This window comes from Rhinopithecus roxellana, chromosome 16 (genome assembly GCF_007565055.1).
Source record: "Rhinopithecus roxellana isolate Shanxi Qingling chromosome 16, ASM756505v1, whole genome shotgun sequence".
Classification (NCBI taxonomy): domain Eukaryota; kingdom Metazoa; phylum Chordata; class Mammalia; order Primates; family Cercopithecidae; genus Rhinopithecus; species Rhinopithecus roxellana.
The window spans coordinates 43,122,244-43,144,041 of record NC_044564.1 but is presented as its reverse complement, the minus strand read 5'-3'; the positions used below and the strand labels follow the sequence as shown (position 1 = coordinate 43,144,041).

The 21,798-nt window shown below is 41.2% G+C and overlaps 1 protein-coding gene and 1 non-coding gene across 3 annotated transcripts in view; both read left to right on the top strand.

Moving 5' to 3' along the window:
- The window catches only part of PCSK5 (proprotein convertase subtilisin/kexin type 5), a 466,860-nt gene that overhangs the window by 443,303 nt on the left and 1,759 nt on the right, over positions 1-21,798 (top strand). For both annotated transcript variants that reach the window (XM_030920278.1, XM_030920277.1), the window contains 3 exons: positions 2,581-2,798; positions 14,380-14,480; positions 17,533-17,719. In XM_030920278.1, the coding sequence (XP_030776138.1) occupies positions 2,581-2,798; positions 14,380-14,480; positions 17,533-17,719 (506 nt within the window). The remainder of the gene's footprint in view (positions 1-2,580; positions 2,799-14,379; positions 14,481-17,532; positions 17,720-21,798) is intronic.
- Positions 14,933-14,994, top strand: LOC115894067. Its single transcript, XR_004054119.1, has one exon. It is a non-coding gene; the product is annotated as a U7 small nuclear RNA (small nuclear RNA).

Below are 21,798 nucleotides of genomic sequence, written 5' to 3'. Positions count from 1 at the left end.
AATACATGGTGGAGCCAGGAGTGAAAATTCAATCTTCTGACTCTAATCCTATGTATTCCTTCTGCTCTGTGTAGATTTCACTTTTCCCTGATGGTTTCTTTTCTTGAGTCTTATGTGGGCTTTGTCAGCCATTCAGCTCATCATCGCTTTGTCTCTCAGACTACCTCAGTCTTACAGATTGACAGATAGTAGTCATTGTTCTTTACATAACTGCAGAAAGTGAAGCAGGTCTCCAGTTATCACAAGCTGGGCCACTGAGGTTCCAGTGTGCTCCCTCAGATCAGTGATGGGTGGCTAAATAGAGCAAGGCTCAGCATAACCTAGGCATGGTGTGAGTTCTCAGCAAGTTCATGGAGCTGACTCAGTCTACAAAAAAAGCCTATTGGGACCTGTAGTGTTGCACCAGAGAAAACAAAGATGAACCTTTAGGTTTCTAGGATAGGTTTAGTGGTGCTGATGTCTAGATATACAGAGATGAATCAGATGACCTTTAGAAGCTCATCCTTAGCAAGAATTTTGTTACCCTCTTATGTCTTGCTTGCAAACCTTTGTTTCCCTTCAATTAATGAACTATTTTGTTAAGCGTTTAACAGTTAAGCTCAAATCATATTGTCCCACTTCACTAACTGACTTTAAGCAAGTTGTCTAAATTCTCTAAGCCTCAATGTTTGCTTCTGTAAAATAAGGATAATAATACCTAAATCATAAGATTTGCTATGAGGATATATCATGCAATTTATGATTATCACTAATGTACATTCATTATTTATAAAGTACCCATCATGTTCCCCACCCCTTTCTCAGTAATCACATGTTTAATTGTAGGTACTAACATTAGCCCCATCTTATAGAAACCTGAGGCACAGAGATGTTGAGTGACTGGCCCAAGGTCACACAGCTTGTAAGTGGTATGACTGGGATTTAAAACTGTAGTCTTGTTCCTGAGGGCATGTGGTAACTTCCACACTCTCGGGTCTCATTTGCAGGTTCAACAGGTGAAATAATGTTTATGAAGTCCCTGGAATACTATCAGGCATATTAGTAGAAACTTAATGAATAGTGGTTATAGTTACTATATTTAACCTCCAAAAATCTTTCCAAACAAGGTTATATCTGTTATGTAAATGTCAGTATCACACTTGTCACCTCCTATTTCAAAATCTGTTTTTTAATTGACAAATTAGAAGAATAATTCAGAGGTACATTTATTTTATTTATGTTATCTTTTATTTTATTTTATTTATGACAGTCTTATTCTGTCACCCAGACTAGAGTGCAGTGGTGTGCTCTCAGCTCACTCACCTGGGTTCAAACGATTCTCATGCGTCAGCCACCCAAGTAGCTGGGACTACACACCACATCTGGCTATTTTTGTTTGTTCGTTTGTATTTTTAGTAGAGATGAGGTTTCACCATGTTGATTGACCAGGCTGGTCTCAAACTCCTGGCCTCAAGCCGTCCTCTCATCTTGGCCTCCCAAAGTGCTGGGAGTACATGTGTGAGCCACTGTGCCTGGCCAACTGGATCTCTTTTTTGAGACAGAGTCTCACATTATCGCCTAGGCTGGAGTGCAGTGGCATGATCTCAGCTCACTGCAACTTCCGCCTCCCAGCTTCAAACAATTCTCCTGCATCAGCCTCCCAAGTAGCTGGGATTACAGGCACATGCTACCAAGTATGGATAATTTTTGTATTTTTAGTAGAGACAGGGTTTCAGGCTGGTCTCGAACTTCTGACCTCAAGTCATCTAACCATGTTGGCCTCCCAAAGTGCTATAATTACAGGTGTGAGCCACTGCCCCCGGCCTGGATGGATCTTTTAAATGTACCTCTGAATGGCCAGGCCAACATAGTGAGACACCCATCTCTATTAAAAAAAAAAAAAAAGAGAGAGAGATCTTTCCATTCTCTGATATCAGCCATCAACCACAACTTAAAGCATGAATTTGGGCCGGGCGCAGTGGCTCACGCCTGTAATCCCAGCACTGTGGGAGGCCGAGGCGGGCGGATCACGAGGTCAGGAGATCGAGACCATCCTGGCTAACACGGTGAAACCCCGTCTCTAATAAAAAATACAAAAAACTAGCCGGGCATGGTGGCGGGCGCCTGTCGTCCCAGCTGCTCGGGAGGCTGAGGCAGGAGAATGGCGTGAACCCGGGAGGCGGAGCTTGCAGTGAGCCGAGATTGTGCCACTGCACTCCAGCCTGGGCGACAGAGCGAGACTCCGTCTCAAAAAAAAAAGAAAAAAAAGCATGAATTTGGAGAGGTGCATGGTAGAAAAAGGCAATGGTAGCTAGCAACGATGGAGGTGCTACTAGGTGTGATAAGCACTAGGTCTTTTCATATATGTTAGTTACCCAGTTTAATTTTCACAAATAATAGGGGAGGGATTGGCCCAATTTACCGGTAAGAACATTGCGAATCATTGGATTCATTAGTGTTGTTAGCAATGAATCTAATGAGTAAGGTAAAGAGACTGAAGTCACCCAGCTTGTAAATGAAACCTGACTACCACGTTTTTCCACTGCACCCAATTTAGGAGCAAAGCTTAGTATTCCATCTTTTCTTCTCCCTCGGTTTCAGGTATTACGCAGACAACTCCACCGGCCGGTGTGAGAGGTGCCACAGGATCTGCAAGGGGTGCCAGGGCCCACGGCCCACAGACTGCCTGTCTTGCGATAGATTTTTCTTTCTGCTCCGCTCCAAAGGAGAGTGTCATCGCTCCTGCCCAGACCATTACTATGTAGAGCAAAGCACACAGACCTGTGAGAGATGCCATCCGACTTGTGATCAATGCAAAGGTGAGAGTCTGTCATTTTGCATGTGTACGTAGAAAAATGAAAAGGTTTTCTTCCTTCTTTGCCCCTTTCTCTCTTCTCACCACCTGGGAGGTTCCTCTTGCTTCCCCAGCCTGTGTGTGATCCTGTCCAGCATCAGTGCCCTCTGTTCGCTCTTAACTTCTGCCTCTTCCCTCTAACCTGGGCTGCTCCTGCCCATCCCCCATCCTTCAAGGCCCAGAGACAGGCATCATCTACTTGAGGAAGCACTGTTCGTCCACTCATCATTTTCCTGTTCTACCTGATGAATCTGTCCGGGGAGGGGGGGGGGGTGTTTATTTTCATTACTTTCACTATTCCCTGAGACTTCTGCCTCAAACTCTCCCAAGTTCCATACCTCTTTTACAGAAACTTGGTTGTCTGTCCAAGAGATCCTTAAGGCTCACCATCTACCCACGAGCCCAGGCTGATACTTTGAAGTTCTCCTCGACTCTTCTCCTTCCCTTGTCACCTGCCCAACCCACCCACCTCCAACAAAGCTAAACTTCAAGATCTGTTGATTCTCTTTCCCAAATAGTTATCTAATGAGATCTTTTTCCACTCTCACTACCCTCATCTTCCATTGTCAGTATCTAGTATCACACCTTTTGAAGCAGCCAGCAGGTCACCCCAGCTCTGAATCTTGCCCCCACACCAGGTCATCTGGTATACTAATGCCAGAGTGAGTGCCCTAAAATTCAAATTTCTCATTTTTCTCTATACCTTGCCATAAATATGTGATCACCATGAATGCTTCCCAATATTTAAGAAAGAAGGTACTTCTATATTTTAATTGTTAAAACTTTCTAGAAAAATATTATTAGCTGGTAGGATACATACCTGTGCTTTTCAAAATTATCTTGGCTATGCTTAGTTCTTTTCTATAAATATGTAATCAATCAAGTTTCATTTTTTAAAAAGCTTTCATTTTTTAAAAAGTATTTGGATATTGAGTGGCATTGCATTGAATTTATTTTGGAGAAAACCCCATCTTTACAATCCTGAGTTATCATATTTATGAATGTGGTATATCTCTCCATTCTATGCATTTACTATTACACTTCAGTAAAGTTTTAATAAGTGTTTGTTTGTTTGTTTGTTTGTTTTTTGGGATGGAGTATCACTCTGTCACCCAGGCTGGAGTGCAGTGGCATGATCTCAGCTCACTGCAACCTCCGCCTCCCAGGATCAAGTGATTCTCCTGCCTCAGCCTCCTGAGTAGCTGGGATTACAGATGCACACCACCATGGCCCGCTGATTTTTGTATTTTTAGTAGGGACGGGGTTTCACTATGTTGGTCAGGCTGGTCTCGAATTCCTGACCTCATGATCCGCCCGCCTTGACCTCCCAAAGTGCTGGGATTACAGGTGTGAGCCACTGCACCCGGCCAATAAATGTTTTTATATTTAAAAGGTGATTCAGATTTCCCCAGCAGTTCCCTTAACTTATGCCTTAAGGACTCTTCTTCCATATATTCTAGAAGCTAGAACTACCCAGAACCACTCAGCAGCCACCAAATGTGCCAGGTCTTTCATGCCTTTATTGACTCAATGCTCTAGGGAACCCTCGACTTAAAGATTCAGCTTGAGTATCATCTCATCTCCTCCGTGAAGCTTTTGTTAGTCCTCCCAGGAGTATTCTTCCTCCTTCTTAATTCTGTAATACACTGCTTTATCATAGAAATTTTACATCACATTGTAATTAAACAAGTCCACCCCTCCTACTGATTGTGAGCCCCTCAAGCAAAGGCAAGGATTATACTACATTCATTGTGTATCCCTTGTTTCTACTCTGGAGTGTAAAACATAAGTTTTCATTAAGCATTTGTTCACTGAATGAATGACTGTATAGGAAACAAATTCCTAATGTCTTTTTGCAAATTAAAAAGTGTTCAACTATAAGATCTTCAAATAGCCAGGAGCTGTGGCTCACGCCTGTAATCCCAGCACTTTGGGAGGCTGAGGTGGGCAGATCACCTGAGGTCAGGAGTTCGAGACCAACCTGACCAACATGGTGAAATCCCTTCTCTACTAAAATACAAAAAATTAGCTGGGTGTAGTGGCAAGCAACTGTAATCTCAGCTACTTGGGAGACTGAGGCAGAGAATTGCTTGAAACCTGGAGGCGGAGGTTGCAGTGAGCTGAGATTGTGCCCTTGCACTCCAGTCTGGCAACAGAGCGAGACTGTCTAAAAAAATAAAAAATAAAAAATAAATAAATAAAATCTTCAAATATTGTTTCTCCACTCTCTCCTCCAATCTCTTTAATGGAATTTCTATTAAATGCAATTTAGAGTTTATTGATCTGTCCTTTGTATCCTACCTACTCTTTTATATTTTACCTCTTTGACTCTGTGAGTTATACTAGGTTAATTCTTCAGCATTCCATTTCATTCCCTGACTTGTTCTCGGACTGTGTTCCATCTAAAATCCAACCCATCTATTTTTTTGTTTTCAATTTAAGTGACTATATTTTTACTTTTGAGAATTCTAATTGGCCAGGTGCAGTGACTAATACCTGTAATCACACCACTTTGGAAGGCCAAAGTGGGAGTGACACTAGAGCCCAGGAGTTCAAGACCAGCCTGGGCAACTTGACAAAATCCTGTTTCTACAAAAAAAAAAAAAAAAAAAAAATACAAAAATTAGTCAGGCATGTTGGCACACAACAGTAATCCCAGCTACTCAGGAGGCTGAGGTGGGAGGATCACTTGAGCAAGGGATGTCAAGACAGCAGTAAGCTGTGATTGTGCTACTGCACTCCAGCCTGGGTGACAGAGTGAGACCATGCCAAAAAAAAAAAGATTTCTAATTGTTTCTTTTTCTCATCCATTTTTATTTTAGATCTTTGTTTGTATCTTACAATTTAATATATTTATGGATACTATGTCTTCATTTACTTATGAGCATCTTAAACACACCAATTTTAAAGACTTTGTCAAATGTTTTTATGAAATCAATATTATCTGATGTAAATTTATGTTCTAATTATTGATTGTGTTTGTCATCTTTCTTTTTAACTTTATTTTATAGAGACAAGGTCTTGCTATGTTGCCCAGGTTAATCCTGAACTCCTGGGCTCAAATGATCCTCCCATCTTGGCCACCCAAAGTGCTGGGGTTACAGGCGTGAGCCATTGCACTGGCCTGTCATCTTTCTTAGCATTCATTTTATCTATATACTTTGAAATGCTGCTCTTAGCTCATTGTAAATGAAATATTTTGGTTTTGGTTCTTTACTCCCTCTCTCTCTTCTTTCATCTTTACTTCTCACAGTCTGGAAATTTTTCCATTAACTCTATTCCTGTCTCCAACCTGAAACTCAGTCCAGAAACAAGATGTTCCAGTGTTCCTGAAAGTGATATTGATGACAGCACAGATCCCATCAGCAATTCAATCAGCAGCTCAGGAGAGCTCTTGTCAGGAGTTGATGTCTATGAAGGCAGAGTCCCAGCATGACTCCTGATTTAAGCTCTAAGCCTGGATTTTGGCACTAGTCTTACCTGAAACACTTTTAGTTCCTATTTTGGTAGAAAAGGTGAACTCACAGCCACCACTGCCTACTTCTAGTCCTGGAGCAGAGAAGGTGGATGGCTAGAACCTGACTGCCATTTTGCATTTATATTTCCTTTATGTTCCAGAGAGATTACATTTTCTTTGTAAGGCCATCTATCTTGTTTTTTGTTTGTTTTTCTCTCTTTATATTTATTCCATAATTTCATTATGTTTAAAGTGAATGGGATGTCAGAACCTGAACTTATAAAATATTATTTTTAATGCATATGTGTTACTAATGGATAATCAGATTCTTAGAAGAGGATTGTACCCTAAATTATTGCCCAGCCTCACTCTACTAATCCAAATGCCTGGTGGGATTACAGGCACACACCACCATGCCTGGCTAATCTGTGTGTGTGTGTGTGTGTGTGTGTGTGTGTGTGTGTGTGTATTTTGAGTAGAGATGGGGTTTCACCATGTTGACCAGGCTGGTCTCAAACTCCCAACCTCAAGTGATCTGCCTGCCTCAGCCTCCCAAAGTGCTGGGATTACAAGTGTGGGCCACCATGCCTGTCCAGGATAGAATTTTAATTTAGTATCTTTGCATATGAGGCTCTTCAACACAGAGTTCTCCTCATATTCAGCCTCATCTCTTACCATCTCCTCTCCCATCCTCTAATCAGGGCATAATTAGTTACTGTAAACCTGAGCCAACCTTACCCACTTTCCCTCTCTCTGGAAAAGTTTCTCCAGCCTGCTCTGCCTGGCTACCTCTTTCTGATCCATTAGAGTCATCACTTCCTCCAGAAAGCCACCCCTAGACCCTTCATTCTATGTTCCCTTAGTACTCTGTGTATTCATTCATCTGTTTACTTACGGTGCAACGTTCTGCAACTGTGAACAAGACAGCCAAAGTCCCCGCAGACCAGGCTAGTTTAATTTGTGTAATTGTACTTAGTGGTGTAGCAGCACTGTCCAGTAGAAATAAAATGTGATTTAAAATTTTTAGTAGTCATGTTTAAAAAATAAAAAGAAACAAGTACACTTAATTTTAATGGTACGCTTTATTTATCCAAAATATTATCACTCAAACATGTAATCTACATAAGCATTACTGAGATGTTTTACGTGTGTTGTACTGTCTTTGAAAGTCCAATGTTTATTTTACATGTACGGCACAGCTCAAGTTGCACTAGCCATATTTCACGTGCTCAGTAGCCACCTGTGGCTAATGGCTACTGTGTTGGACACCACAGTAATAATCTAGAGCAATGGTTTCAAATGATATTTTAGCAGTGGTCACCTTTCTCAGATAAAATCTGAGGCTGAATCCTACTAGGTAAACCAATCCAGGCAGAGCTGCTCAGGTGGGAGCAAAGGAGATACCCCAGAGCCCCATCTGGTGCCCCTCGGTGCTCCCCTACCCACCATCCCTAAAGCAACTCCATAAAAACTCTACCATAGAGTGGTTCCCAGTCTGTGCCCATTCGCAATTGACTCCAGCCCATGAAAGAATTAGCCTCCCAAACAAACTGCATTAACTAATCATTAATCCATGTTACCTCTTTTTCATTCCAGAGACACATATGGTTACGGCTCAAAACTTCTAACTGGAATTAGATAACAGATGAGAAAATGCACTGAATTGGGGGTGGGATGGGCGTGGTGGAAAGCTGATATTGTCATTGGCCATATGGTGTTAAATATTGGCTTTCTATTTGGTTTTTTGAAAAGTCGAAGTTACCTCTGTTACCATCATTAGTGGATATGTGGAACCTTTATTCCAGCTAGGGTTGCCTGATAAAATACTGTATTTTGATTTGCGAAATCTGACAACCCTAATTCCAACCCACTAGTGTTGTGCAGTGGGCAGCGCAGTGCAATGGGGGGCACTTGGTTCCTAATTAAGATTAGGCAATCATCATTAGGTAAGCTAATTTCTCTTACCATCAACCAATCAAAACAGGACACCACCAGCCTTTGAAGATGCTTGTGGGGATTAGAGAAATGATTCATGATATTGTAAGCACAATATCTTACAATATTTTGAAAAACAATACTTTTTTTCAACTTTTATTTCAGAATTGGGGGTATATGTGCAGGTTTGTTACAAAGGTATATTGCACGATGCTGAAGTTTGGAATATAAATGACTCTGTCTCCCAAGTAATGAGAGTAGTACCCAATAGATAGTTTTTCAACACTTGCCCCACTCCTTCTCTCCCTGCTCTTGTATTCCCCAGTGTCTATTGTTCCCACTGATTTTATTTTATTTTACTTTTGAGACAGTCTCACTCTGTTGCCCAGGCTAAAGTTCTATCTCCCAAGCTAAACTACAGTGATGCAATCTCAGCACACTGCAGTTTCCACCTCCCGGGTTCAAGTGATACTCATGCCTCAGCCTCTCAAGTAGCTGAAACTAGAGGTTCACGCCACCACCCCCGGCTTATTTTCTTATTTTTTGTTCGTTTGTTTTTTGAGACAGAGTCTTGCTGTGTTGTCCACACTGGAGTGCAGTGGCATGATCTCCGCTCATCACAACCTCTGCCTCCTGGGTTCAAGCAATTATCCTGCCTCAGCCTCCTGAGTAGCTGGGACTACAGGCATGCACCACCATGCCCGTCTAATTTTTGTATTTTTAGTAGAGATGGGGTTTCACCATGTTAGCCAGGCTGGTCTCAAATTCCTGGTCTCAAGTGATCAGCTCACATTGGCCTCCCAAAGTGCTGGGAAGACAGGTGTGGGCCACCACACCTGGCCAAAGTCTTACTTTTTTTTTTTTTTTTATGCTTTAAGTTCTAGGGTACATGTGCACAACGTGCAGGTTTGTTACATATGTATACTTGTGCCATGTTGGTGTGCTGCACCCATTAACTCATCATTTACATTAGGTATATCTCCTAATGCTATCCCTCCCTCCTCCCTGCTCCCCACAATAGGCCCCGGTGTGTGATGTTCCCCTTCCTGTGTCCAAGTGATTTCATTGTTCAATTCCCACCTATGAGTGAGAACATGCAGTATTTGGTTTTCTGTTCTTGCAGTAGTTTGCTGAGAATGATGGTGTCCAGCTGCATCTATGTCCCTACAAAGGACACGAACTCATCCTTTTTTATGGCCGCATAGTATTCCATGGTGTATATGTGCCACATTTTCTTAATCCAGTCTGTCACTGATGGACATTTGGGTTGATTCCAAGTCTTTGCTGTTGTGAATAGTGCCACAATAAACATACGTGTACATGTGTCTTTATAGCAGCATGACTTATAATCCTTTGGGTATATCCCCAGTAATGGGATGGCTGGGTCAAATGGTATTTCTAGTTCTAGATCCTTGAGGAATCGCCATACTGTTTTCCACAATGGTTGAACTAGTTTACAGTCCCACCAACAGTGTAAAAGTGTTCCTATTTCTCCACATCCTCTCCAGCACCTGTTGTTTCCTGACTTTTTAATGATTGCCATTCTAACTGGTGTGAGATGGTATCTCATTGTGATTTTGATTTGCATTTCTCTGATGGGAAGTGATGATGAACATTTTTTCATGTGTCTGTTGGCTGTATGAATGTCTTCTTTTGAGAAGTGTCTGTTCATATCCTTTGCCCACTTTTTGATGGGGTTGTTGTCATTTAAATATTTAATCCATCTTGAGTTATCATCTATATGGTGATAGGTAGGGATCCAGTGTTATTCTTCTGCATATATGTAGCCAGCTATCCCGGCACCATTTATTGACCAAAAATTCTTTTTCCCATTGTTTATTTTTGCCGACTTTGTAAAAAATCAGGAGGTTTTTGGGTGTGTGGCATTAGTTCTGGGTTCTCTATTCTTTGCCATTGGTTTATGTGTCTGTTTTTGTACCAGTACCATGGTATTTTGGTTACTATGCCCTTACAGTATAGAAATACTATACATGTCTTTAGTTGGGTTTGAGATTTCCTGGGTGAATTGAGGATGATGATTTTGGGCATTCCCAGTCTCAAAAGTTCATCCACACAGTATTCTTGAGTTTGTATTCAAGGGATGACTAGGAGTTAGTGGGTAAATCTTGAAGCTGTCCTGAGTGTTTGTGCCTCTTCTTCCTGTATTTGACGTCAACCCATGAAGTTGCCCAGTTGAAGTTTTCTATCTTTGGTGCTCATTTTTTCTGCTATCATTCTTTTTTTAATTTTTATTTTTTATTTAATGTTATTTTTTAATATAATTATTTGCAATGAACAGTCCTTTCTTTACTATAGCACACATGTCCCTTGCTGGTTAGGAAAATGTTGTGCTATCATCTGGTTTTGCAACATATAGATACAAAATCTGGAGACAGATTTTTCTCGTGGGATATAAACTAGGTGGGAAAAAAAGATAAATTCCTTCCTTTTTAAGTCATTAACTCTCATAGTAAGAAATGAGGATGCATGAAAGAATCAGAAATAAAATTCAGTAACCTAAATAAGAAATTACCAACTAAATTATATTTCGTTCACTTTGGACTGCCCAACAATTTTAGGATGTTAAAAAAGAAAAATATGTAAAAGCATGGAAGGAGGGGCGGAGCGGGAAACATAGCACACTCAGGCTTCCTATGTACCTTTCTCTGTAACTGATACCTCCATAATTAGCTCATTTCTTGCCTTCACACACCTAACTTTTTACTTATCCTCTTCATAAAATTGTATTTATTTTTTGTTTGTTTGTTTTTTGGTTTTGTGTTATTGTTTCTTCTCCTCATAAAATGGTTTGGAATCAAAATCCAGGCTGAGTAACCAAAGCCTCTTAACTCTCCCAAGCTGCATCTTTCTGTGTGGACTGAGGCCCATGAACAGACCCCAGAAGTGGCTCTGCATTTGTTGAATTCATCCCATGGGATTCAGTCTGAAGGAGAGCAGATGGTGAGCTGCTCTGAGTTTTAAAGAAATGACAAAATGCCCGTCTTTTAGGTCCCAAAGCTCCTGCAGAACCTTAGAAGCAATGATAGATGTAGGGTGTTAAACTTTAAAATAATAGAAAGCCTTCTGGAAATTAACAAACTGCCTTTTGCTAAAGATCTGAGTACCCTAAGTGTGCAAGTTTTGCAATAAATCGGTGTAGGAGATGTAAATGAAGTCTGATTTGTCACCCAAAGCTGACATATAGTGCCCTTGGGTACTGCCTAGGATTTGGGCCTCAGACAATGTATTGTTGGTCTTCTAGAAAATGTAACCAAACTTGGCCAGGCACGGTGGCTCATGCCTGTAAACTTTGGGAGGCCAAAGTGTGCAGATCACCTGAGGTCAGTGTTCAAGACCAGCTTGGCCAACATGGTGAAACCCTGTCTCTACTAACAAGAGTAAAACTCTGTCTCCAAAAACAAAAAGAAAAAAAAAAGAAAATGTAACCAACCTTAAGGTAGGAATTTTGTGACCTAACCTAGTTATGGACTGTACCCCCTCTTTTAGTGTTTTCTACTCTTAATTTATTTTATTATAAATTGATAAATTATAATTATATATATTTATAGGGTACAAAGGGATGTCATGATATATGTATACAATGTGGAATAATTAAATCAAGCTAATTAACATGTCCATCAGGCCAGGTACAGTGGCTCACACCTGTAATCCCAGTACTTTGGGAGGCCAAGGTGGGCGGATCACTTGAGGTCAGGACTTTGAGACCAGCCTAAGCAACATAGTGAGACCTCATCTCTATAAAAAATAAACAAAATTTGGCCAAGTGCAGTGGCTCATGCCTGTAATCCCAGCAATTTGGGAGGCCAAGGCAGGCAGATCACTTGAGGTTAGGAGTTTGAAACCAGCCTAGCCATTATGGTGAAACCTCATCTCTACTGAAAATATAAAAAAATTAGGCAAGTGTGGTGGTGCATGCCTATAGTCCCAGCTACTCAGCAGGCTGAGGCAGGAGAATTGCTTGAACCTGGGAGGGAAAGTTTGCAGTGAGCTGAGATTGCACCACTGCACTCCAGCCTGGGTGACAAAGCAAGACTCTGTCTAAAAACAAAAATAAATAATATATAATATATATTTGCTGGGTATGGGGTGTGAGCCTGTAGTACCAGCTACTCAGAAGGCTACGGTAGGAGGATCACCTGAGCCCAGGAAGTCGAGGCTGCAGCGAGCCATGATTACACCAAGCCAAGATTGCACCATTGCAATCTAGCCTGGGAAACAGAGCAAGATTCCACCAAAAACAAAAAAAATCCATCACTTCAAATACTTAATCATTTTTGTGGTAAGAACATCTGAAATTTACTGTCTTACCAATTTTGAAAGTACAATATATTATTGTTAATTATAGTCACCATGAGATATAATAGATCTCAAAAACATGTTCTTCCTGTCTAGAACCTTATACCCTTTGACCAGCATCTCCCCAGTCACCTCAGCCCCCAGCCCCCAGCCTCTGGTAACCACCATTCTACTCTTTACTTCTATGAGTTCAATTGTTTTAGATTCCACATTAAAGTGAGAACATGTATCTACCCTTAATTTCTCTTCACTTAAAAAAAAAGTCTCTTCTATGTTAAAAATTGAAGTAAGACATCTAAGCTATATTTTAGAAAAATGTAGAATGGGAAAAAGGAAGAATGGAAATAGGAGAAGATTGATTCTTCCATCAGAGGCCACAATAATGTTCCAGAACATGTAGGAAATTCTGTATGAAGCTAGAGCTAAGATAAAAATAAAGTGGTTTTGAATTTTTATCACTACAGGCAGCTTCCAACCTAAGAAGCAGTTCAGTAATAAAGGTGTTTATTCTCTAAGCTGTTGTTTGGAGCTCAGAATTTATTTTCCACAGAAACATTATAAATGATTGAGCTCACAGTTCAGCCATGAAATGTCAATTGAACTACACTGTGAATATAAATGACAGATCCATGGTTTTATTTCAAGTTCAAAAACCACCCTTTACAGGATTGTTCTGATGGGAAGACCTATATCAAGTTCCAACTTACAATACCAGGCACATTCTATGCATTAATCTTATGTTCCCATTTAAAAATGATCAGCAAAAATGTCCAGGACTTCCTAACAGAATGAGCTAGATTTAGGTCTCCTGTCCCCAAACTTTCCAGAAGTTATCCCTTGATACCTGCATAGAAGAAATATTTGGGTCAGTCCTTTCTGGGGTGTCTGAATTAGGAGAGAAGAGTATTGCCTCCACAGGAAACAGAGACTGTAGATTCAGACCTTCTCTATTTGGTGGCTCATGTGCGAAGGCAGATAGTGTGGTAGAAAGAGCACCTCAGCAAGGCGCAATGGCACACATCTGTAATCCCAGCTACTTGGAGGCTGAGGCAAGAGGGATCCCTTGAGTCCAGGAGTTTGAGATCAGCCTGGGCAACATAGCAAGACCCCCATCTGAAAAACAACAAAACAAAAAGAAAGAAAGACAGATCAATGGATTATGAGTTAACAAACTTGAATTTGAATCTTGACCACCACCTATGTAACCCTGGATAGGTGGCATTACATGTCTGGGCCTTAGTTTTCATTTATCAGTATTTTCAAAAAGAGAAATAAATAAGATATCAAATTTCTGAGAAGAGAACTTACAGCTTTCAAGAGAATTTCAAAGAAATCTAGCACCATCAACATCACCCCAAAATTAAGAACCACCAAACAAAATGACCTGCTGAATCCTTTTAGCCCTAGCATTTAAGTGCCAACTTTAGTGCTGTTTCTCAATTAGAAACTCTCTATTCATGATTAATGCACTGAGTATTGCAGTCCTTCAAACAGCTGGTAACATCCTCCACACTAGTTAAACAATAAGCAGAATAACAAATAGAGGTTTTATAAACTTTCTACATGATTTCTCATTCTCTGAAAATCTTTTCTCTTGCTGTAATAAAATATCTGTCATCCCAAAATCCTCAATTTTCAGACTGAGAGTCAACATAGATTGAACTAATTGTATAATTTATACTTCATGTGGGAGACTTTTTTCTTTTTCATATCCTCAATCAATTCACCCTTCCGCTTCAATTTACTTGACGTATTTCTTGTTCCTAAGTGTTCCAGAACAGAGACAGAGGTTGAAATTTAAGGTCAATCTCATAACTTAGAATGTTTTCTCTTTCAGGAAAAGGAGCGTTGAATTGCTTATCCTGTGTGTGGAGTTACCACCTCATGGGAGGGATCTGCACCTCGGACTGTCTTGTTGGGGAATACAGAGTGGGAGAGGTATGGAGGGCTAGGGGTGCTGGGCCTTCTGCTCTCTCTAGAGAGGAACATGAGCTTAGTTCCTGCATGTCATTCTGGCCAATCAAAATGTCCCCAAATTCTCATACTATAGAAATACTGTATGTTTAATATTTTAAAATCTTGTACCATTGCATCATGTAATAATGGTGCTACCCACCTGTAGCCTTAACTTTTACTCCAAAGGAACTGAGAAGATCTAATCTAATGGAGAAGTTAAGTTGTGAGGGCCTTGGAATGAATTCTTCATTTGTTGTTCATCACCATAGAAGTTTCAGTCAACATAAGAATATTATGTCAGAAATACAAACTATCTTCTCCCTTACTTCTCTCTGGTCTAACCAGAAACGTGTGACTAACATAGGAACCACACACCTAATGTCGACCTTTTGTGTCCTCTACCCGATCACAGTGTATTAAGAAGGATTCATTTGCAGTGTTACAGCTCTTTTAGAATTTGTACAGCAGGTTTTCTGGTTTCTACCAGAAAACCCCCCATGGACAAGAAAAGAAAAGAAGAGAAAAGAAAAGAAAGGAGAGAGGGAGGAGGGAAGGAAGGAAGGAAGGAAGGAAGGAAGGAAGGAAGGAAGGAAGGAAGGAAGGAAGAAAGAAGGAAGGAAGGAGGAAGGAAGGAAGGAAAAAAATGAGGATTCATTTGCCATGGATTTTGAGACCATATTTTTTTTTTTTTTTTTTTTAAGCCGGGATCTCACTCTGTCACCCAGGCTGGAGTGCAGTGGCACAGTTACAGTTCACTGCAGCTTTGACCTCCTGGGCTCAGGTGATCCTGCCAACTCAGCCTCCTGAATAGCTGGGACTACCATGTCACTGGTCCCCACCACTTACCCAAAGTTAGCCTTTGGGTTGGGAGTTTCCTCACTATTGTCACTTCTGTGGTTGCCAGAAAGATGCTACTGGAAAGGGGTCCCAATCCAGACTCCAAAAGAGGGTTCTTGGATCTCACACAAGAAAGAATTCAGGGCAAAACCATAGGGCAAAGTGAAAGCAAGTTTATTAAGAAAGTAGAGGAATAAAAGAATGGCTACTGCATAGACACAGCAGCTGTGAGGGCTGCTGCTTGCCCATCTTTATGGTTATTTCTTAATGATATGCTAAACAAAGGATGGATTATTCATGGCTTCCCTTTTTAGACCATATAGGGTAACTTCCCGACGTTGCCATGGTATTTGTAAACTGTCATGGCGCTGGTAGGAGTGTAGCAGTGAGAACCACGAGAGGTCACTCTCATTGCTATCTTGGTTTAGGTGGGTTTTGGCTGGCTGTTTACTGCAAGATGTTTTATCAGCAAGGCCTTTATGACTTGTATCTTGTGCCGACATCCTATCTCATCCTGTAACTTAGAATGCCTAACCATCTAGGAATGTAGCTCGGTAAGTTTCAGCCTTATTTTACCCAGCCCCTATTCAAGATGGAGTTACTCTGGTTCAAATGCCTCTGACAACCATGCCCAGCTAAATTTTTGTATTTTTAGTAGAAACGGGGTCTCGCCATGTTGCCCAGGCTGGTCTCGAACTCCTGGGCTCGAGCCATTCACCCACCTCAGCCTCCCAAAGTGCTAGGATTACAGGTGTGAGCCACCGCACCCAGCAAGACCATAAATTTCTTGATTGTGTTTTGAAACTTTAGAAAATAAGTAAATTTCCCCATGATGAAATTAACACAAACTAATATATGTACATATGAGTTCTCTTTAAATTCTGGCAACAGCCCTCATTACAGTTTAGAGAAACTGAGGCTCAAAGAGGTTAAATAATGTGTTAAAGATTATATGAGTACAGCCTGGGCAACATGGTGAAACCCCATCTCTACAAAAATTACAAAAAAGGAAAATTAGCTGGACATGGTGGTGTGTGCCTGTAGTCTCAGCTATATGTGGGGCCGAAGCAGGAAGATTGCTTGAATCCGATCACACCAGTGCACTCCAGCGTGGGCAATAAAGTAAGCCCCTGTCTCAAAAAAAAAAAAAAAAAAAAAAAAAAAAAAAAAAAAAAATTATGTGAGTGGTAAGTAACAAAGCTGGGATTAAACCTGAAGGATGAGATAATAGGTGAGATGTAGGATTCAATGAGATAGTAACAGCTGAGAAAGCACCTTGTCAGTGCCTGAAACATGCCAAGGTGCTCAACAAAAGCAATTTCCATTCCTTCTTCTTTTTCTGTCATACCATACTTCCAAAGTTACAGAAGTAAAACAGGAAGGCATCTTCCCTAACCCACGTTTCCAGCACCAGTCAAGGAGCAACTTGTCAGGAGGGAAGCCACTTTCTTCTCATCTCTCCACTCTCTTCCTAAAGAGATTTAACTACTTGAGCTACACAGCCACAATCTACATTATTCTGGGGCCTGACCACAATCATCCAATAACCACAGAGGGCCAAGCAGGTCACAAACATAAATGCTGGGTCAAAGAAAACCACAGTGTAAGCTTGAAGCTTGAAGGACAGTGGAAATTGATGTATCACCTACACGTTGGTGACATCATAGCAAGTGCTGGGAATTGTGTCAAATAGAAGAGTGGAAAGGGGGGCCATTGCCACGTGGGAGTGATGAATCCAGTGTTGACAGGTCTTCTAGTTTCTAAAGAGAAATTAGGAATGAATTTACATGTGAAATATCTCACTTTTGAGATGTGGGAAATGAATGCAAAATATTTTAAACTGAAAGTCAACAGTGTGGGCCAGACAAAACTAGTCCTTGACCTGAGCTGTCCTTAAGCACAGGAGCTGTCCTTGAGCACAGGAGCTGTCAGCTCCTAACTCAAACTGTTCTAGACGTCTGTTCTCCCACTGTTATTAGCAGATCTCAAAGGGCAGGGCACAGCCATGATTCCACCCCATCACAGACAGTTGGTTCTTTCACCCAGCACAATTAAATTGGGCTCAGAACACACCATTCTTCTGCTGTCCCCCACATACCTCCCTCCTTATGGAGACAAGATGAAATACCATCTGGGAACTCCAGTGCTTTGTTAATCCCTCTGCACTCAGACGGAACCTCTTGATTGCTCTTAACAGGGAGAGAAGTTTAACTGTGAAAAATGCCACGAGAGCTGCATGGAATGCAAGGGACCAGGGGCCAAGAACTGCACCTTGTGCCCCGCCAACCTGGTGCTGCACATGGACGACAGCCGCTGCCTCCACTGCTGCAACACCTCCGATCCCACCAGTGCCCAGGAGTGCTGTGACTGCCAGGACACCACGGGTGAGGGGAGAGCAAGAGCAGCCTGCAGATGAAGGGCATGTCCTCAGGAAGCCAATGGGAGCAGAGGGAGGGGGGATGGAAAATTTAGGAGAATCAATATGGCTACCTTTTTATTGAGTGCCTACTATGGGCCTACTGTACTTGAAACTTCATGTCCATTGTCTCACTTCACAAGTAGAGATTATCAGTCCCATTTTATAGATGAGGAGACTGAGGCTCAAAGAGTTTGATTCACATGCCCAAGTCCACACCAACATTAAAAGTTTCATCTGGAGACTAGGCGCATTGGCTCATGCCTGTAAGTAATCCTAGCACTTTGGGAGGGTGAAGCGGACAGATCGCTTGAGTCTAGGAGCTTGAGACCAGCCTGAGTAACATGGCAAAACTCCATCTCTACTAAAAATACAAAAATTAGCTGGGCGTGGTGGTGCATGCCTGTAGTCCCAGCTACTCAGAAGGCTGAGGTGGGAGGATCTCTTGAGCCCAGGAGGCAAAGATTGCAGTGAGCCGAGATCACACCACTGCACTTCAGCCTGGGTGACAGAGCAAGATGCTGTCTCAATTTTTTTAAAAAAAATGGTTCATCTGGAATTAGATACTCTGCTTGCCTCCAAGACTAGAACTCAAGTAGAGCTAGCATTTTATCTTTATGAATTACTTTGTTCCTTTTTTTATTCTTCCCTCCTGGGAAAAAAGGAAAAGAATCAACTATCAAGGAAGCTGATGTCAATATTATCTTGATTCTGTTGAAGAATCATTCTATGAAAGTCAGCCCAAACCTGGGCCTCTCATTAGAGACTTATGACGTTTTAGAAATGAATTTTTATTGAAGGGTAAGAAGAAGCAAAAACCCCTTACCAATTTCCAGTCCCTCAGCTATCCTCAAGTCTAACTAACCCCATCCATGTGGGTACTTGGTTCTCGTTGGTCATAAACTTAGAAAAATCTCAAACTGAGTGATTTTTTCTAAAAAAAAAAAAAAAAAAAAAAAAAGAAAGAAACATATACATATATTCTTAAAATATACTCTCTAGGCCAGAAGTAGATAATTTCCTTGGGATCTAGAAGTAACATTCACCTACAAAAAGAGATGCCACATTTCTGAGTTGGTCCATTTGTAAGTAAAGAAAATCCCAGACCCAGGCCGGGCACGTTGGCTCACGCCTATAATCCCAGCACTTTGGGAGGCCTAGGCGGGTGGATCACCTGAGGTCGGGAGTTCGAGACCAGCCTGACCAACATGGAGAAACCCTGTCTCTACTAAAAATACAAAATTAGCCGGGCGTGGTGGCACATGCCTGTAATCCCAGCTACTAGGGAGGCTGAGGCAGAAGACTTACTTGAACCTGGGAGGCAGAGGTTGCAATGAGTCGAGATCACGCCACTGCACTCCAGACTGGGCAAGAAGAGTGAACCTCCATCTCAAAAAAAAAAAAGAAAAAAGAAAAAAGAAAATCCCAGACCCATAACTGCTACCAGCCACTTCTTTTTTATTTTTGATCAGCATTTTTCTTTCTTTCTTTCTTTCTCTTTCTTTCTTTCTTTTTTTCTTTCTTTCTCTTTCTTTCTTTCTTTTTCTTTTTTCTTTCTTTACCTTCCTTCTTTCTTTCCTTCCTTTCTTCTTCCTTCTTTCCTTCCTTCCTCCCTTTCATCTTCTTTCTTTCTTCCTTTCTTTTCATCTTTTTTTTTTTTTTTTTTTTTTTGATGGAATCTCACTCTCACCCAGGGTGTAGTGCAATGGCACAATCTCGGCTCACTGCAACCTCTGTCTCCTAGGTTCAAGCGATTCTCCTGCCTGAGCCTCCAGAGTAGCTTGGATTACAAGCATGCGCCACCACACTTGGCTAATTTTTGTATTTTTAGTAGAGACAGGTTTCACCATGTTGGCCAGAGTGGTCTCGAACTCCTGACCTCAGGTGATCCGCCCGCCTCAACCTCCCAAAGTGCTGGGATTACAGGCATGAACCACTGCACCTGGCTTGATCAGCATTTTCAGTTGGGTTTTAAGTATTATCTTTCCAAAAACGTTTTCCTTCTTTCAGCTTTCCCAACCCCATGAGCAGCTGGTTTTCCCTGTTCTTCAGACACACCTACCTTCAGGGTCTGGTTGCTCGTATCCATTCTGTGTCAGCTAAGAATAATAACCCTCACAACATTAAAGCCTTTAAATGAAACCAGAAGTTTGTGCATGTTGCATGCAGAGTTTCTGAAAGCCTGTTCCAACTAAGAACTATCTTGTCAGCTTTTCTGGTCCCCCTGCAGCTCTTGAAGAGCCACCTGCGGCAATCTGCAAAAGTCTAAATGCTCTTGATTACCTGATCCTTCTTTACAGAGACACTCTGCCCCTTCAAAGAAACCATATCACAAAGGCTAACCCTGACTCTGCAGATCTGGGATGGAGAATAGTAAGCAAGCCATGACTGCATATGGCACCCTAGTAATTGAAACAACATCGAAAGGTTTTTATATTGATTCTACTGCTTCAGGCAGTGTTTATCTCACAGTACCACACACAGATTGCTTATCAATCTCTCCAATGCTTTAATGTTTTCTCCAGGGAAAAATTCTATGCTGAACTTGCTAATAATGATGAATGTAATAATGATAGAGCTGTTACTTTAGAAGAAGAAACTCGGCTTGATAGGTAAACTCCCATGAGAATGAAAATTATGATAAAATAGAAAACTTGTTTCTCACTAGCAAAAAAGAAAGAGAAATACATAGTCATGATGAATCAGATCTAATTGGTCAATATTTAATAAGCAAAAATCATTGCACCTTGGCAGCAGTGTTATATTTATTTATCTAGTGTGTAGAATGTACCTAGAATTGTTCATGAAATTATCCCCTGAACAAGAGAGATCCAAGAGGTTCAACAAATATTTATAAAAAACCTACGTGTATCTCAGCTTGTACATCCAACATGGCCTGATAGTTTTTTCTCTGGTTCTTTCATATTCCCATGTGGTGGGTTAAAGAATAGAAAAAAAATAGACATACTACCCAAATCATACCACCTGGATAAATGAATAAGTAAGAAAAATGAGCTCATCCTCATCACTAAAGTTACAGTTGAATCTTTCCTTCCATAAAACTGTTTTGGTTACTCCATATTCTCAGTCAAGGCATCAAAACAAAGGCTGATGGATGAGAAGGGTCGGAGCTCTGGATTTCAAAACTCTTAATAATGGCTGGGTGTGGTGGCTCATACCCCAGCACTTTGGGAGGCCGAGGGGGATCACCTGAGGTCAGGAATTCAAGACCAGCCTGGCCAACATGGTGAAACCCCATCTCTACTAAAAATACAAAAGTTAGCAAGGCATGTGTTGTGCACCTGTAGTCCCAGCTACACAGGAGGCTAAGGCACGAGAATTGCTTGAGCTTGGGAGACAGAGGCTGCAGTAAGCCAAGCTATTGTGCTATGGCACTCCAGCCTGGGTGACAGAGCGATACTCCATCTCAAAAAAAAAAAAAAACTCTTAATAATAATAGAAAACAATTCACTATCATTCAAGTTGATAGGATTTAAAGATGGTACTTCTTTTTCTGCCAGACTAGGAGCACAAAACTCTAAGAAGCCAAAGAACACTTGTTAGAGCCTTTTGTCCTAATGTCTGTAGACTGTAGCATGGAGCTAGGATTCCTGGATTTGAATTCTGATTGCTGGATTTGAACTCTTGTCTCCGACAATGTGACAATTCACTTCCTCTCTATGGACTTTAGTTTCCTCAACTGTCAAACAACAAATTGGCCTAAGTAATTTCTAAGGCCCCACATGACTCTCGGAGTCAGTAGTTTTATAAATTATCTGCTCTTGCCCTTAAGTGGTGGGACAGTCGTCTTGGCCCAGGCTTAAGGGTACCTTGGGAGAGGACTCAGTCTTAGAAAAGAAGTTGGAATTGGGAAAGAAAATAGAGCATTTAGCAATAACTAAAGCTTGGTCCAAGATGAAATATTTTCTTAGGAGGGAAATAGAAGAATCAGTTGATAAGGTTGGACATTTGGTGACTGACCTATGAGGTACAGGGATAAGGGAACTCCCTTTGGATGGCAAACTGACCTTCTTTATAGACGGATTT